At 39.1% G+C, this 18,475-nt stretch overlaps 1 protein-coding gene across 6 annotated transcripts in view; it reads left to right on the plus strand.

The window, feature by feature from the left end:
* The window catches only part of ENOX1 (ecto-NOX disulfide-thiol exchanger 1), a 549,814-nt gene that overhangs the window by 325,659 nt on the left and 205,680 nt on the right, over positions 1 to 18,475 (plus strand). For 4 of the 6 annotated variants that reach the window (XM_081287123.1, XM_081287124.1, XM_081287121.1 and 1 more), the window contains 2 exons: positions 17,194 to 17,337; positions 18,180 to 18,317. In XM_081287123.1, coding sequence (XP_081143249.1) covers positions 17,268 to 17,337; positions 18,180 to 18,317 — 208 coding nt within the window. In that variant the 5' untranslated portion in view covers positions 17,194 to 17,267. Of the gene's footprint in view, positions 1 to 2,740; positions 2,881 to 17,193; positions 17,338 to 18,179; positions 18,318 to 18,475 lie in introns of those variants that run through there. The other 2 variants (XM_081287125.1, XM_081287126.1) reach the window with 2 other exon arrangements.

Consider the following 18,475-nt stretch of genomic DNA (forward strand, 5'->3'; position numbering starts at 1 on the left):
TGGCTCCCTGAGGCCTCTTTTTTTCTCACCTGTTGATGGCTTTGTCGGTTGAGGGCAAGAACTAGAGGGGACCATGCACATTATGCTGCAAAATAGAATGAGTCCAGATGGCCAACCTATGTTCAGCCCCACAGACCACATTACCCCTAAACACTTTGCAGTGGTGAGGTGGGTTCCCAGCGGACAGTGCCACAGAGTCCTCTGGTTCACATTGCTCCAGGTCATAGAATTCCAGGCTACAACAGCATGCTCCATTGCATGGCACATCTGTTTCATTTTAGAATGACCATGGAGGGAAGCAAATAGTATTTCCTGGTGAGATATCATCATCACCAGTGACCAGACAAATCCTTGTCATGACTCTTTTCTGCTGGGCACAGGATATTATGTGAAGAGGTTTCTAATTTCAAATTGCCCCTGGCATCTAAACATCCAGAAAACTAATTGAAGAAAAACACAAATAGATATCCAAAAGGGGAAAAAAAAAGATTGTGCACACAAAAAAAGAGGAAATGTAAGGGACCCTATAAAACACTGCTTTTCAGAACGCAGTTGTTCAGTGATTCGATGATAGATAGAAGCTTCATAACTTTTGCTGTCTCACACCACCAAAACATTTACTTAATATTTATTTACCACTCAATACTCATTCTCAGCCTAAGTACTAATATCAGCAAAATCCTAGAGTTTTCTTCTAATATACTTCTTGTAACATGTATTTGGTTGAAATATATCCCAGCGTTTGACCCTTTTTTAAATCCTCAGAAACTTCAATTTCTCATGGCTCAAAGCTAATCTAACTATTAGAAATGAAAACAATGGTTTGGGATTCCACATTAAGCCCCCTGGGGACTTCTGGAGTTTGGGGGAACAAGAGCTAGTCTTGTAAGGTGCCTTAGAGGAGGTGAGTCTTGATGCTGACCTGAAAGGAAGGAGGCGTGGACAGAGAAGAAAGAGCGAAGCTCCCTGGGGAGCTGCTATGGGCAGTGGTGGGTAGGAGGCTGATGTACACTACCAGTCAGGAGGCAAAGCTAAAGGACCAGAGGGAGAGCTCCTCCATCCTTTGATGTAAATTCTCAATCCTTGCATCTATCTGAACAGCACGTTTTCAAAGTATGTGAGCACAGATCTAAGCCCTCTCTGAATTCTCCTGAGAAATTATTATCTTATTGTTACTAATACCCTGAACAGGCATTTCTATTAGAGGGGTGACCAAGTTGGCAACAGTTCCGTGATGTCAGTTAGGAGGCCTGGATCTGACTGCATGGCGACAGCTGCATGGGCTATCAAATCCCAGTGAAGGCTCCTCTGCCAAGGTCAGCAACTGAATGGGTTGTGATTCCTCCAGTTCATTCCAGAAGCACCCTTGGCCATTCTTGCAGACATCTTTATATCTTTCTCACCCATTCCTGCTGTGCTAAGACTCCAGCCTCAGGCCTTTGTCCTTACCTAGTACAAGTAATGGGTAACCACCCAGCACATTCCTCTGGGCTTACTTCTGAGAGTATATTAAAGGTCAGTTTCCCAAGATCAGTTTCTGTAGCTGCCAGGCCCTATCAGACCCTGGCTTAGCCCTGCTGGAGGTGTGTTCCAACAGAGAACAGCAAGGCATCTGACCAATGGGCCGTGGAACAACATGAACTCTATCTTTTGGAATGAAAAGAGAACAAATGTGTTATGTGTTGAAAAATTCACTGGGTGCTCCAAGTTGTAGAAATGTGTCCTCATTACCTTTAGAGCTAGCTATAATTTAGGAAATTTATAATTTAGGAAATTGTGGGCAGGATTTATTATTTTCTTCAGTAAAAGGCTAGATGTGTTTTTTTAAGTGACCTTATTTTTAATAGCAGTTTTAAGTTCCTAGCAATATTAAGCAAAAGATACAGAAATTTTCCTTATACCTCCCATCCACGCATGGACCCTGCCCCAGCAACATCTTTCACCAGAAGTGTTCATTCATTATATCATCATCTGAAGTCCATAGAGTGTATGTATTTTAATGATAATTTACTGGTATTAGGTGTAGAGTGTTAATTACATCTATCTGGCAGAAGGAATAAGACAGGGCTGCTCCCTTGAGTTAATAGTATTATAATTTAAAAAAAAATGCTTGAGGGTTGAGGATCAAAGTAGAAGTCAACAATAATAACCACAAAAACAATCCATAAATTAATTTCAGAACTGAGATGAAGGCTGAATTATATACAGATCCTTAGAATATCACAGTCATTTTGTTTCTTGTGAGTCCAGGGAAGCTGGAACTCCTGATGATGATTATATATCATTTTCCTTGATGATGCAGTGAAATTCATTTGTCTGAGTCATCCAGCATATTTGTGTGTTTGCATTTTAAAATGTCTTTTTCATTATCATGCTATTATTATTTAGGGATGGTGAGACCAACAGATCAGGAGCCTGCCACAGAGAAGACAGTGTGTTTCTCACAGTTCCCAAGAGGGAAGGGGCACACCATGCCACACAAGGCAGTGTGACTAGACATGGGGAAGCATGGGATCCATCCCAAAGGAGAGGAAGTGGGAGGAATCCTTAGGCAAGGGCCTTTATTGTGGTTTCTGCAGGAGAGAAGATAGGCTTAGGATTGGCTGGTTCCAGTAATTTAAGCAAGCTCTGTGGGAAGGGCTGTCTCTAGTTGTTGGATGCCTACTTGGTCCTGGGGTGGTCAGGGCAGAGGTAGTGGCTCAGCACAGTGAAGGTGGTGCAGGGACTCTGGACTGGCTGGTTTGCACTTGAAGAATGCCCTCTCAGGAGGTTGAGGTTGTTTTACTGTCTGCAGCAAAGGGTTGGCCCTGGGAAAGGCAGTGCCTCCAGTTGCTGCAAGGCCCCAAATGTCAGAGCATCAGGAATACAGAAAATAGAAAGGTAGGATTAATACCATGTGTGTGTGTATATACACATATTCATTTGTAGTTATTAGTCAATGAATTTGAGTGTGTGGGGGAGGCAGGGTTTGTGTACATACCAAGTACCAGGCCCTGTTTTGGCTGATGGTGATTTAGCAGGGAAAAGATTTTTTAAATGTTTAAAAATAAGTCTTTCCTAATGGAAAACTTAACATTTCAAAGAAATAGCTATGTAGTATAACCTTAGATACTCAGAAATCCAAGAGAGAAAAATAAGAGTAGTGAAAGCACAGAAGGTAACAGAAGTTGCCATGTTAAGTAGGGGTCCTCTGTAGGAAGACGTCTCATCAGAGCAGGGTTAAGGTGAGGCAGTGGGGGTGTCATGCAGGTGTCTAGAGGGGCCACAGTACAGTTACCAAGTGAAGACTATGGCAGGCTCAAGCTCCAGGAACAAGCCCTGTGCTCCATGAGAAGAAGAAGCCACAGGAAAAGAGGTGGCAGAGGTAGCCAGGAGCCGCATTCTGGAAGGTCTTAGAGATCACCTAAGAATGGGGGGAAGCTGTTTATGTATGTTTCTGTGAAGCTGGATACTGAAGCCATCTGAAGACAAGAGTTAGGCTTTATCCTCAAAATGTGAATTAAGTACACATCACCCCACTCTATTTTCTTTTCTTTTCTCTACTATTAAATTCTTTTTATAGTCATTTGAGATAACCTTAGTTTGCAGATGGAGAATTTTCATATCTTTCTCCACAAAGGTCTACATTTAGAAGTCATTTTTACAGTCTAAAACAAATAAAAACTTCTCCCTTACAGGATGAAAGGACAGCTTTGGGTCATGACTGAAAATGACTTTCTGTACTATTGAATGCTCTGGTATATGTGTGGCATTTAAATAAAATGGAATACAATTTTAAAAGCTGCCACACTTCTGTAAATCTAGGAGACGAGAAAAGAGCTATGAAAATCAACAATTTCCTTTTGTTTTCTATTACGTAGTAGTGTTTTGCATTTGGTATCATTTACTGAATATGAAATCTCCCCACCCTCCACAAAGAAAACCTCATTTCAAATCTAATTGTAGACATAGTTCCCTCATTAAAAATTCATAAGATTTGTGAATATATCACATAATTACTGGTATCTTTTTTCCCTAGCTCTTTTCACATTATCAATCCTGATCAAAAATTTTAAGCACCCATATCTAGAAAGTTGATCTCTGAAGAATAACAATAACAATAAAACAAAAAAAGGAGAAGAAGAAGGGGGTGGGAAATAAAAGAAATTATAAGTTTAAATAGAGAAGAGGAGGAGGAGGAAGGGAAATAAAGAAATTATGAATTTAAATAAAAAGACCCACAGAATTAATATACTGTAGTTTTCCCAATTTTTTTTTCAGTATATATAGATAAATGAACAGGGGAAACAACCTGCATTATCCTTCACATCTTTTTTTGGGGGGCGGTGGGCAGAACTAAGGGTGTACTGGTAATTGAACCCAGGGGCTCTTTACCACTGAGCTAAATCCTCAGCCCTTTTTTATTTTTCATTTTGAAACAGGGTCTGACTAAGTCACCCAGACTGGCCTTGAACTTGCCAAAGCTGGCCTTAAACTTGCAATCCTTCTGCTTCAACCTCTATAGAGTTGCTGGGATTACAGGGTTGTGCTACCGGGGCCCTCTATATATTGCAATTATTTCCTTCTCTCATCAACTTTTAAATGTGTTATTAACTAGTAGCAGACTGGTCATTTTGTTTTGTTTCAGGTAAAGGGAAGAAACTGAAGTGTAGGCTGTTGTCCTAGTTCTGCTGCCTCTCTACCCACATTAGTCAGACCTGAGTAAACACCTCTTTTAACACTGTTCATGCCATTTGCTGCAGTAGACAAGACAAGCAATGCCATTGAATTAAATGCCTTGGTTAGACTTCACTTTGAGACCCTCTTCCTTATAATTTATATGCTTTTATTGATTTGTATCAAGAATATACAAGTATGGTCATATACACTTAACAGCATTTCAGCCAACAACATATACAAGGATGTTTCCATATGATTTTAATGGAGCTTAAAAATTTGTATCACCTAGTGATGTCATAGCACGAGACATTATAAATATGCTGTGGTGATGTTAGTGTAAACAAACTAGTTATATAAAAGTATAGCAACACAGCTTTGTACAGTACACATATTTTTATCCTAGAGTGTACTCCTTCTGGTGGTTAAATTAAAAAAAATGTTTACTGTAAAACAGTCTACCCTGTATGTTGGCAGCAGCCTCATGCATCTATTTTTCTCAAGTATTTCTTGATTCCTTTATGAAGCCCTATTGAGTGATTGACATACACCATCTAGGTTCCTGAAGTCTACTCCATGATTTTCATATGATGACATTGCATTAACAATACATTTCTCAGAAATTATCCCTGTTGTTAAGCAACACATGACCACATGAGAAAAGTGATAGATGGCCAGGCCCAGTGGCACATGCCTATAATCCCAGCTATGAAGGAGGCTGAGGCAGGAAGGTTGCAATTTCAGGACCAGCCTCAGCAACTTAGTGAGACTCTCAGCAACTTAACAAGACTCTGTCTCAAAATAAAAAATAAAAAGAACTGGGTTGTAGCTCAGTGGCAAAGTACCCCAGGTTCAATCCCCAGTACTGAAAATAGAAAAGAAAAGCAGTGGATTACATAAAATAAGACTGTAGCTCCATATAATAAAACTGTGATCACATGGAATGGAGAAAATATACTCTTCCGGACTTCATATATAAACTTGAAGCAATTCTACTATGTTTAATATATTTCAGAAATAACCTTTTCTCCTCATATAAACCTATTTTTGCAATTTAGCTCAGCAAGGAACTTGCAAATTCAGAAGCAATTTCAGCTCAATACAACTCTGATTGGAAGGATACAACTATAACCTCCATTTTATTCTGCATCACATTTTTTATATTAACTCACATTTTCTCTTTAATTTGTTACCCTTCCTAACATGGCCTGCTCATCTCCTTGGTTCCCCTGAATGCAATCTAATGGCAAATGACATTGCGAAAGGGCCCTGCCATGGCTATCTGTTGGTCTGAAGTCTAAGGGCTGGATTAAGATGAAAGATTCTGAGTCTGTCCCCCATGTGATCTCTTGGACATAGAAGCTTATAAACTAAAACAGTGATAGTGCTACCAAACCCCTGCCACAATCAGGCTCAAACCACCTAATTCATTGTTCTGTACTCACATGTGCTAACAATGGATCAAACCACAGTCCCTGTAGAGAAAACAGGCAGGAATGTGTACCTTCCATGGGAAACAGTTGTGGTGGAGATGTGCTGAGGAAACTGCCTTTGGTGGGTTTTCTGAGGTTGTCATAAACAGTATTTCTCTGTGAGGGGCCTCCTAAAGGGACATGGATTTTAAATATCAAAGTATCTGGCAGTTTAACGAGTAATAGCTCATTTCTTTCAGCTCCTCCACCAGGCATTGTCCCTCCCATGACTGGTGATGTGAGGATTAAAAGCATTCAGTGAAAAAGCTCTGGAATGAGCCCACAGAGAGCCTATGACAGAAGCCCTCCTCTGGTACGCAAAGTGTGCCACCAAACTTCTTCGCATACTTCGTAGGAGAGTAGAGAGAGCCGTGTCCCCTGATCAGCTCTCAGGGCCTAAGTTCACCTTTGCTGAGAACAGAAATGTAGCTTCACAGTGGACAGTGATCCTAGCAAGCGCGGGGGCTTTTAATTCAAGCTTGTCACATGATAATCAACCCTGACTCTAGTGCTTCCTGAACCTTGAAGATGTTAGTGGTCCCTTGGAGAAATCAGAAACTTGGGTTTTCTAATTTCCCATGAATGCCATAGAACCTAGCCTTCCTTGCTTTTTAGCACTTGTTCATGGTGCAGCTTAAAAGGAGAAGTGAATTCCAGGCCCCTGCCTTGTAGCTGGATGCCAGTGCAATGACATAGCTGCTGTTGGTGACACTGCGCAGGAAGAGAAGTAGGAAGGAAAGGGGTTCTGGCGGATGGGAATGAGTTAAAGAAAAATAACAGTCTCCTGGCTTTACCAACCTCAGCCCAGAGAGAACAGTTCTGGGCAATTACTGATGGTGGTGATGCTTCTACCTCCTTTGTATCAAGCATTCAGCTCAAACCACTGACTTATCCTCCGTATACATATTTGGACAAAATTAAGCCCACTTTGGGCTACACATCAGTGCAAGCAGACAATTATGTGTTTGTTCTCCTTCTTTTCCACCAAAGACACAAGTATTACCCTGACTTTAAGAAAAATGTGCTTCTCAAGAAAGCGTGGTTCTAGAGTTAATTTGCCACAGTGATTTCTGCTAGTTTGCTCAGGTTCTTTCCTTGGCTGCTTCTATGACTAGAATAAAAGATCCAAGAAGGCTGACTGGGTGAGGGCCATGTAGAGAAACAGTCAAACTTCAGGGATGGATTCCCACAGGCCCTGAGACCCACAGGTTCTCTCCCAGCAGATGGTGGCATTTTTTCCCTCCCAGTAACCCTGGCTTCATTTTCCCTACTTCTCATGGCCCATCCCTCTGGTTTCAGGCTACTGAGTAGGAGGGAAGGCAAGGAGTAAATGAATAAATAGTTTTGTACAGAATCCAGTTAGGGTTTTTTTCTGGCAACAGGCACATTCCTGAGAGTATCTGTCTTGCCACACTATAGCAAGCCAAAGTCTGCTAATGCTTTTTGATTTGTTCATTTCTCTGGCTGTATTGCTGTAGATACCTTTGATGACATAATCTAGGTCTTGCTCACAATTCCATTTGTAGTATCAAGCACAGTGACCTACATACAGTAAGTGTTTAATAAAGATCCATTGAGTGAATTCATTCCTGGGGGATGGAAGTAACCCTTTAAGATGGCTCTTCCATCTTTAGAACCAGTAAAACCCATAGGTACTTCCTAGCCAGACTGTTGGAGGAAACATCATTTTCCCACATCCGTAACAACCTTGAGGAAATGATCCACATCTTAACCTTCTGAAACTTTTTTCTTTTTTACAAAGTTACAAATATATCTCATAGGGTTTCCCCCTACCCTCTGTGAGATCAATATATGAGCTGCTTACTCCAGGTGCTATTAGGTAGTAAGGTATATTCCTGGTGGGTAGCTGGAGAGTATGGCTAGCTAGGGAATGAGTCGGGGGATAAAGGAATGATATTCCCCTTTTACTTTATAGCTTGTTACTTTTACTTGTTAGCTTGTTTGAACTCATTGCATATATTAGCTTAAAGTAAAAATGTCTTGGTTAAAGTATTATCTCCCTTCTCCCTAATGTACATTGATATTAATTCTCAAATTGAAGAGAATTATGTCATTGCATTTCTGGGAAAATCTCACCTCTAGAGAAAAGGACAGTTGAATTAGCTGGTAGTTAAGAATGGCAGCAAGAGTCTGGGTGTATTTGAATGAAGACAGTGACCCCAATTGCAGTGGGGTTTGGTGGCAGCAGATAGTGGTGGGAAGCCTGGAATCCTGGTATATATATATATTTTAAATGTTTTTAGATGTTGATGGACCTTTATTTTATTCATTTATTTAATATGCAATGCTGAGAATTGAACCCAGTGCCTCACACTTGTTAAGCAAGTACTGTACCACTGAGCCCCAATCCCAGCTCTCCTGGTATATTTTGTTTTATGTTAACCATGTATCTTGCTGTTACATTTACTTTGTTTTTACCTGTTAGTAGAACTCTGTGAGGAGGCGGTGTCAACTTGATATGCTGGAAAAGTAAACAAGCACTTGTCTACTTCATTGTACAAAGTAACAAAATCATTATTGTAGTTGCCATAACAGTCAAGGCCTGGTGAATATTTGTAGTTCACAGCCACTGCAGTTCCCAGTTGCCGCCACTTCAGACACTGCACTGTGTAACCACCACTAGTTGCTGGTTATTTTCTGAAGTCATTATTTTACAATAAGCATTACTGTAAAATAAACCATAATATTTAGAATTGCTCAAGAATAAGGATATCAGAGGACTTGAAGAGCAGAAGATCTTTTGCAGTAAGACTAGAAAAGAAAAAAATGTGATAATGCTAGTGGGAATTCTTTTAAAGTATTTGTTTAGGTTGGGTTTAAGCCATCTAGCTGTGAAAATAATAAACTGTGGTAGCAGTAACAATATACTGTAATTCCCACAAAGCACATTCAGCATAACTTCTTTTATATAAATAATAAAACCATAAATAAATATGATTACTCTAAGCTAACATGAAATTATATTCAGTACTGTGGATCAGATGTTTTTCTCTCATCTTTGTGTTTCTTAAGTTTAGTGTTGGTCTACTCCTACCTCCACCTTCCATGACACATTTAACTAATCTATGAGTGCTTTGGGGTAGCACTTGACCTTGAGCTGAGTTTGGCAGATGGAGGGGAAGTGGGACATTGTGTATTTCTCAGGCAGCAGGCAGGAGGAGAAAGAGTGCCTTCAAACCTATGTGGACAGTGGCAGCTTTACTTCTGGAGGCCTTGGTCTGTATCATGTCAAGCATTCACATCTGACAATCAGACAATAAGATTTTGTCCATAGGAATTCTGGACAATCTTTGTATTGTCTTCTGAGTCACATATGTTCTTGGAGGCCAGAAGCACTTTTTCATGCCTTTGGAGATCTGAATACCTATGGGCCATGAGGGTCTTCTTTCCCTCCAAACAACTCCATTTGAATCTTGCTAACCCTAACCAATGGACCAGAATGTTCTTGGTTAAACTAGAAACTTCCAGTTGGATGCCCAACTGCACATGCATTTGCACCAGGCTCTCCTGCCCCAGGCACCTCCTTAGCTACTCACCAAGCCTTCTGGTTCACCTCCATTAAAAAACACGTAGTTTTTGAGGCCCAGAGGAGTAAACACGGACATCTCAGGGAGGTGGGGCTCCACTGTCCTTACTCCACGGTTACAGAGCAAAATGAGGACTGTAAGTAGTCATTTGGAAAAAGAAAAAGTCGGGTGTCTGGCCCAGGGCAACACATTGCAAGGTGGTAGCAGCATCCTACTGAGGCAATAAGTTCTGGGGCATCATGACTACAGGGCTAATGCTTTATTCATTGGGTGGCAATGGCATCATTAAGAGCACATTAGCTTAAAAAGTAACTAACATGTTCTTTGTGACTCTACTAAAAGAAATGTTAAACAGGATGAGCCACTGGTTCAGGCTGGTCAGGACCTGATCTGGATTTCACTGCAGGTAGATTTCCATAGACTAAAGGGCTTTTTGGAAAATAGATAACTCATTTACCAGAGTTTTCAGCTATTTAGGAGTTAGTTATTACCTATGACAATTAAAATTTCTTACTTTGTAGTTTAATATGTTTTCCATGGTTGGGTCAGGGTGTAAAGAGGGTACATAATGAAAACAGCACAAAACAGCACAAATTATAGAATGATGTATTGTCTGGTTTACTTTATATACGAAGGTAATAATGTTTACAGAAATTGCTTTCTCCACATCAGTGTGGCCTAAAAGACCAATATGTGAGCAGTATTGCCTTTCTATACTGCACATGCATTAAAGACTTATTCTTTGATTTGGGGCTGTCCTCATAGTGTATAGTTCACCTCCCTTGATGCTTGGGCCTTTGGAACATGGAATCTACTTGCAGTATTGTTCCAGAGGTGCTACCCCATTCTCTAAAGGACTCATTCCTGGGTCTTTCTTATTTATCAGCAATCCACAGATTTTTGCTTTAGGTGAAGCCTTTATTTCATTGCAACCTTCTGTTTACTTTGTCCACTCTGTAGAATTTTCTGAATGTTAGCATGAAGAGAACAGAGAAAGTGCAAAACTCAGAAACGACTTAGCAGTGAAAGAAAGGCAAGAGTTTCCTATGTTCTTATTTACTTCCACAAATTTGTCTGTGACTTATTTAAATGGTACTTGAGCCTTAGTAACCTTCTTCAGGAGGTAGAAGAGCCACTTTCTCAAGGTCATGAATCAGTGCAAAAGTAGCATTTGGGACAGAATTCACATTTAGATTTTCTCTTCTCCTGGTATGGTGAAAGGAGAGCTCTGGAACTCTTACAGCTGTTTGAAACACTGGGTGGCCACAGCTCTGCACCATGGCTGAGGCTGGACAATTACCTACCAGAAACATTTTTGGAGTCTTTAATATCTGGGGAGGAGCTGGAATTGATGAGGCCCAGGTTTCATCAAGTTCTTCAAGCCTTGATGCTCTGTGATTCTGGTGTCCTATATCCCAGGGGTCAGAAAGCTTTACTTGGGTGGATCTAGGCTTTGGTTGACCAGTGATGTTACTCTCTTTACTGATTCACTGACTAATTCATTGGCATCCAGTAATGAGAGTAATAAGTTGAATCACACAGTTCATAAACACTTTTCATCTATAATATTGCCCTTTCCAGAAAATCTGATGTAGTCAGCATGTTTTATTATTCGTTTAATCTAGAGATATAAAGTGTAGCCTTTTTCAAAAGTAAAGGTTTCCTGGTGGAAAATTTATTTCTGCCATTTCTCTATACTTGGGCATGTCATGTTGACTAGTATTTTTCTTGTGTCAAAAGGTAATTGGTTTAACTCTTCTACCTGTGTTAGTTTACTTACATGGGTGAGTCTCGTGGGCAAATTTTCCATTGTGGTTTGATTGCATGAGTTCAAAGAGAGATCTTCTGCTGCTCTCCCATCTCTTTTACTATCCCTCCTCCTCTCCTCCTCTTCCTTCTCTTTCTCCTTCCTTGAAGACAGACATGCCATGGGTAAAAACTGTTCCATTCAGTAACCATCCCCTCCCTAAGAGAGAAGGAAGATGATTTGTAGTATAAAACTAGCAGGCAGACAAAGTAGAAAAATGGAGGAGATAATCACAGACCCATAATGGGATTGTGTGTGTGAGAAATGGCCAGATCTGCATCTCTCCTCTGCATACAAGTCACATGGAAACTTTCCCTTTCTTCCAATGATTTCACTTCTTCAGCACTATACATTTATGCCTCTGTCACACTAATATACTGCTTAATGGGTCTGGTGATGCAGTTATTTATAGATTTCAGCTCATTCAAAGAGCAGCTGCAGGAAGTCTCACAGAAGGAGAACATCCTGCAACCTGCTTTTGACCCTGCAGTGTTGCCAGGGAGGTATGGAATCTTAAATCTTAGCGCATGACTTGTTAAGTGCACCAAAAGATTATCTGATAATCTCTGAAAGATTTTTTTTAATTATTTTTCTTTGACACTTTAAATTCATCTGCACTCTAGCTTCCAAAAGACATTTCCCCTTGGTGTTCTTTTAACTTTCAAACTTCCAAGCTCTGGGATTGAACCCTAGAACTGAATTTCTTGTTTTTTTCTAATCCTTTATTACTTCCTTCTTTTTCTTTTTTTTCTTCACTTTTCTTATCGTTTCATCCTTCCATGCATAAATTAATTTGGAAATGTAGAATATTTGCATAGAATTTATGAATGTTTTTTCAACTTGTAAATATTGATAAGTAGATAAAGAGGGGGAGGGAAGTAGGGGGAGACTGCCACATTCCATGAACTGTGCTTGCTAGCTGCAGGGTATGCAAAGATGACTAATTTCCTTAATCTTCCTATGCCCTTAGTTTATTAGGAAGATAGAGATAAAAAACTAATTAGAATGTGAAGTGACCAGTGCTGGTACAGAGAGATGCCCAGATTGCTGTGGGAACACAGAAGAGGGATTTCCTATCACCTCTGTCTTCTTGCCTTAAAGGGAAAACTGAAAAAAATACTTAGAATAGGAAGGGCATCTTTCCTCGGGAGCATTGTGATGGGGTGTGTGTCGAATTGTGACACTTTGACAAGTGCAGTGATTTTTATAAATACATGAGTCAGAGACTAGATATTAAAACAGACCTTTTGATTTCATGATTTGATAGAAAGTGCAGCAGGATTCACCCTTTTTAAAATTCATCTCTCCTGAGCTCTGTCCTCTGCCCATCCCATTTTCAAGAGGTGTCTTTCTACTATGTCACTAGGAAGGAGCTTTCCAGTTTAGTTTAATAGAATAGTCCTACTTTACAAACCTCTGATGAGAAATTTCCCATGAAGAGCCTAAACTAAATCTCGTCTTCAAAATCCAAATTCTATTATTTCCCACTAGTCAGAGGTAGTTAGCATTAATAATTAATCAGTATTCTGTATATTTAACAGACTTGGAAACTTTATCATGTAGGATATTAGGTTATCTCCATTGTCAACTACCTTTTCATTATCATCTGTATTCTCCCTTCCAAAGTGCCCCCAACAAACAACAATTACTCTTAAGAATTAAGAAGCAATGTAGACTTTGCTAACATTTCTGTAGAGGGGGATGGGGAAATATTTGCTTAGCATGCTTTCCAGTAAATGCCCCTGAAATCCTAATTTTGCCACTGTTCTTCTCCATAGCTCCTCCTTTATGTGGGTGGCCAGTGTTTCCTGCAGAGCACTCAGCTTTGGGTTCAGCTTGGCCACATTTTGCAGAGCAATTCCACTCTGACTCTAGACTTGCAAACTTCACTCATCTCTCTGAGCAGTAAAACAAAATACCCCACAGTTGACTGTTCCATTACCCATAGAAGCCTGTTTGATAACCCCCTACAGTAAATAGAGCATTTCCTTTGAGTTTCTTTTGTTTGTGCACAGATAATAGAATTTTACAAAATAGATGAAAAGGCATTAGGCTTTCCAATTTGTTCCTCAATAGAAAGATTGGTCTGCAGTTACTTAGCTTATCATTATAGGAAGCAGAAACATCTCCCTTTTTATTCATAAAGAGTTGCTTAAGAATCACAACCTCAGTACATAAGAAACATCTATTTAATAATATTTTCTTTTGTTTAATCTATAGAACATTCCCATAATCTCAAGAGCATGTCCTATCAATTTCATGAAGACCAAAGTTAGATAGTTTCTTAGTGACAGAAGAGTGAAATTTGGATGGATATGCATTTTTTCTTTATATTACAAGTGTAAACTATGGTGATGCTAATGAAGAGTTCCTATGAAATAAGAAGGGTTCAGATATTATATGAAATGCTTCATTTGGTATCAGCTATTTTTAAGATATTAATAAACCTGCTCTTCTCACTATAATTATTTTGCTATTAAAGTAGGTAATGAACCTAAGGAACTAGATCAAACAAAATTATTTTAATAAAAATAAATTTCAGTAACTACCTGATCTCTACCTGCTTTACAGTAAGAATCTATGCATCATGGACAATTATGAGTTTTATTATTCAAAATATGTATGCCCTTGATGCCTGCAAAAAATTAGAAAGGATTATAAAGGGTTATATTTTTAAGAGTGGGAGTGTTCTGTGCCCCATTTTATGCCAAATAATATTTTTATAGGCTTGTGACTTTTAAAGCTATTTTCTCCGTTGATATAACCCAGTGAAGTATTGAGCAAGTATATGTTGTTGAAGAGTTATGAAACTGGGCATGAGATTTTGTACTTCAGTAGATCTTTATAAAGAGCAGGTTAGATAGTCATTAACTCTAAACAAAGATCTGTTATCCTTGACATTTTATGTATCTGATTATTTTAGGATGGTCAGACATCAGAGGAACCTATAAGTAGAAACTGCCAATTTCATAATTGGTCATGAATCTCCTAAAAGCTTTTGTAGTGCATGAAAAGAAAAAACTTAGGAAAAAAAAATCATACATTTTTAAGTGCATTATATTATTTTATAAAGGAATTGTGGAAAATAAAATATTCTTCTTCAATTTAGGTGTGGCATAGAAAACTAGGGCAACACTTACTTTAGAAATATCAAGTGTTATTCACTGTTTTATAATTAATTACATAATTACCACCAGAACACAAAGATCCCAGGGTACCTTAATGGAAACACTACATTTCCAAATAAAATAATAATAATTATCACCTACTATATTCAAAGTGCTTTATTAGCTATAATTTCTAGCTCCCCACATCTCTGTGTGTAAATAAACACCATTAAGAATATTACTCTTTTCTATAGTTTAGGAATAAGAAAACTAAGGCAGAGAAATTTATTTGAATGATAAATTAGGTACTATTGTTTTGAATCATTTGAAGAGGCAGATATTCAATAGGAACAATAGATGTTGGTAGGGTACAAAAATAGGTCTTGCCACTAGTCATAAATCACCATGTAGTAATTAATTACAAGAATTACCTTTCTTCCAAACCATATGATCAAATCAGCTTAAATCTTGTAAACAATGTCATGGCAGCCTTGAGACTGTTGGAAATACCGGGGATATGATAGAACTTACTTTAAGAGTCACAATCCTAGGTTCCTGTTCACCTCATGACATTATGTGTCATAAAAAGCATTGGATTTGGAGATTGATGAGATGTAATGAATTGAGTGTCTCAGAATTCAATTAGAGGATAAATCAAGCTCTACAAATTATATCTTGCCAGTCTTGTTCCTTGCCAATGGAACAAGACTTTTTTTGTTTTTTAAATCCCCCCAAAGAAATAGAAGCAGTTTATTAAGATGGCCATGGAAAGCATAGGTAGAAGCTGTGGGCCTCCAGCACACTGGATACCCTTGTTTGGGCCTGGAGCCCTGGAGCAGATGCTTTCCCTAAAATATTGTAGCAGAAAGTCAAGGTGAAACGTGGCCAGCAAGGACCAAGTCATAAAGCCTACAAAGTAAAGGGATGTTCTTTATTACAGTGTTTACAAACTGTAGACTCATTAGACCATACACACACAACCAAAATATGTGATTGATGCCCTAAAATGGTTGAAAGCGGAGAAAGAGAAGTGCTTTGAGGTTTCATGATAGAAATATTGTAGTGGATGAATAACTATAGGGCAGACATTGAAGATACCTAAGTATTTCTTAACACCATTAAGTTTATTTTATGTGATGAGAATCTCTGTATCTGATGGCACTCATTGCCTCAGATACCTGATGCACCATATAGGAGTATGTTCTGAACTCATTTGGGTAGTAGAGTGTAATGGCAAGGACATTTACGTATCCTGAGTGCCGTGTACTCCCAAAATTACAATCACTCACTGCTGTTTAGATAGAAATTTTTTGGGAAAAAATCCTATTTGACAGGCCCCTTTAGTTGAAAGCTAGAGATTTTTTGAGACCATAGAAACCATTTGTTCATTATCCACCTATCCTGGAGATATTGAAACCTGAACTTCCATTTGAATTAAACTTCTGTTCAACTAGCAAGAAGCTCTTTTTGACATTACAGTATTCAAGGGACTACTGATTCTTGCACCTAAGAATTAAGGAATAAGAGAACATACCCTGAAAAGATCAAACTTCACGTGAGATATACTGACACACTAGGACATTTAATTCTAAAATTATCACTACCACAAACCTGGTTTAAAAAATTTATAATTTGACATCCAAATGAGAATTAACACTTAAACTCATGTGCTATATCAAGCCAGCTAAAAATCGAACTCATCAGGTTGCTCATCTAGATTGAGAACAGGTGAAAGAATACTTAACCTGTAGAGTTATGCATGCTATGGGTTCTTGCATTTTTAAGAGTAGAGAGAAGGCATAGAATTTTATAAACAGCGTGATAAAAAGGGAATCTTTGTAACTATATTTAATGTTTTATTGTTATTTATATCTGGTAGAGCAATGCTGTGAGAATATAATAAAAAAACATATTTAAATTGTGCAATTCTAAGGAAAATCCAGACCAAACAAATTTTGACCTGTAAAGTTTGGTAATACCATTCTACGGAGCTTAAAAATTTTTTTTTTTCTTGCTGCTCCAGCCCTCTTCAGATTTCCTTATGGACAGCTTGCTCTTCTCCCCTCTTGCTTTTCCTGACTTTTGTAATTTAGGCACCCTCCTTTTCCAGCCTCACAGCAAAAGGGTTCTTGCTTTTTTCTTCCTCCTGACATTCTTTGCTCTCTGAATATATTTCACAGACGACTGTCTCCCAAAATAACAACATCAATTAATTTTTTAACTTAAAAAAATCATATTTTGCCCTGAGTCTGCCCTCTCCATTGATGTGCAGTGTGTGGAAGAGGCTGCACAGGGGCTGATAAGCTCCATTTGTGAAGGCTCTTCTTTCGAGGCGGAGCATTGACATACACACAGACCATGCTGTTTATTAAGCCAGCCTGGTGCTAGGTGAGTTGATGAGTTGACCCACATATCTCACCAAGCTCCCAGAAACTGAGCCACAAGACAAGCTGCTGAGGGACCAACAGGAAGCAGCTGTACTTCTATGCCTATCTGGAAGTTGTTCTTTGTTATTTGTTTTGAATACACAACAGTTGGTCCTGTGAAGTTCTCACTCAGTTAACTATTATGATTTCTCACCACACTCCTCTCCCCTTTTGCAGAATCTGATGATCTCCAAGAGGACCCCCAACTCAGCTATCAAAGTGCTCCTGCATCCCAGGATGCTTGTAATTCAATGGTAGATGCAGGTGGAATTGAGAGCATCACTCAGTGTCCTCAGGAGCTTCCCCAGATGATGGCTGCAGGTAAAGCCACAGGATGCAAAAAGACATTTTGAGTTCTCACTAGAAAAGCTTGCTTGGCCAAGAAAATAGGAATTAAACCAGGAGCTGAGGCTCTGAAAAAAATCAGACCATGAAACTCGGGAAAATCAAAGAGCATGAAGTCAAATTTAACACATTTTTTTTTAAAACCTCTGTACTCTTTGTGTTTTAATTTTTTAATTTATTTTATAAATTCAGTGTTTATAGGGAATACTTTGGAAAAGTCACTTTAGGTAGACATCTGCATTTGCTTAACATTATGATTCCTTAATTTCCTTAATGTAATAGAAGTGTGAAAAGGAGGAAATGTGTTTCTAGGTAACACTTAAAAATTCAATCAGGACCAGTCCTACTGATTGGCATCTGCTCTTTTGTTGCACAGTTAAGAGTACCTGGTCCAGAATTACACTTGGAAACAGATACATTTATTTATCCTCAGTTTACTAAGCTAGTTGACTTGCTTTACCAATAGCGTACTGCTACACTGCTTCTTGACCTTGAACTTGTCTAATGTTTCACTGGGAGGAGGAAGCACTTCTTTGCTTTTTTCCAAGGGTATCTGCCTCCTTAATGGCATGCTGGGTATAACGCAAACTACATGTCATTAAATTTCCTCCCAGAAAGTATTTGGGAACTCTTTGTGTCTGCAGAAAACATTGTTGTAGATTATAGTGCTTTAATATTATCATTACTTTTGTGTCTCTGTGTGTGTGTGGGGGGGTGAAAATGTGCTAAATGAAGCCTCATATGTTTAGAACTGTGATTTTCTTTAAAGTGAAGACCCTTGTATGTTGACTCTAAGCCAGAGTTTATTTTTCCCACAGCAGCTGATGGTTTGGGGAGTATAGCAATAGACACGACGCAGCTCAACATGTCCGTGACAGATCCCACAGCCTGGGCCACAGCTATGAACAACTTGGGCATGGTTCCCGTGGGGTTGCCTGGACAGCAGCTTGTATCTGGTAAGCTTTCGCCTGGTTTCGAAGATGCTTGCAGTGTTGCCAAAGGGTTTGGGTGACAGGTGCCTGTAATCTCTCCCCATGGCGGGTGTTGAACATGGTCTTTGATATATGAGTGGGGCGTGTTTGTTGGATTGTGTTAGAGATTCTTTTCCTTGTTG

This window comes from Spermophilus citellus (genome assembly GCF_964194105.1).
Source record: "Spermophilus citellus genome assembly, chromosome: 1".
Classification (NCBI taxonomy): Eukaryota; Metazoa; Chordata; class Mammalia; order Rodentia; family Sciuridae; genus Spermophilus; species Spermophilus citellus.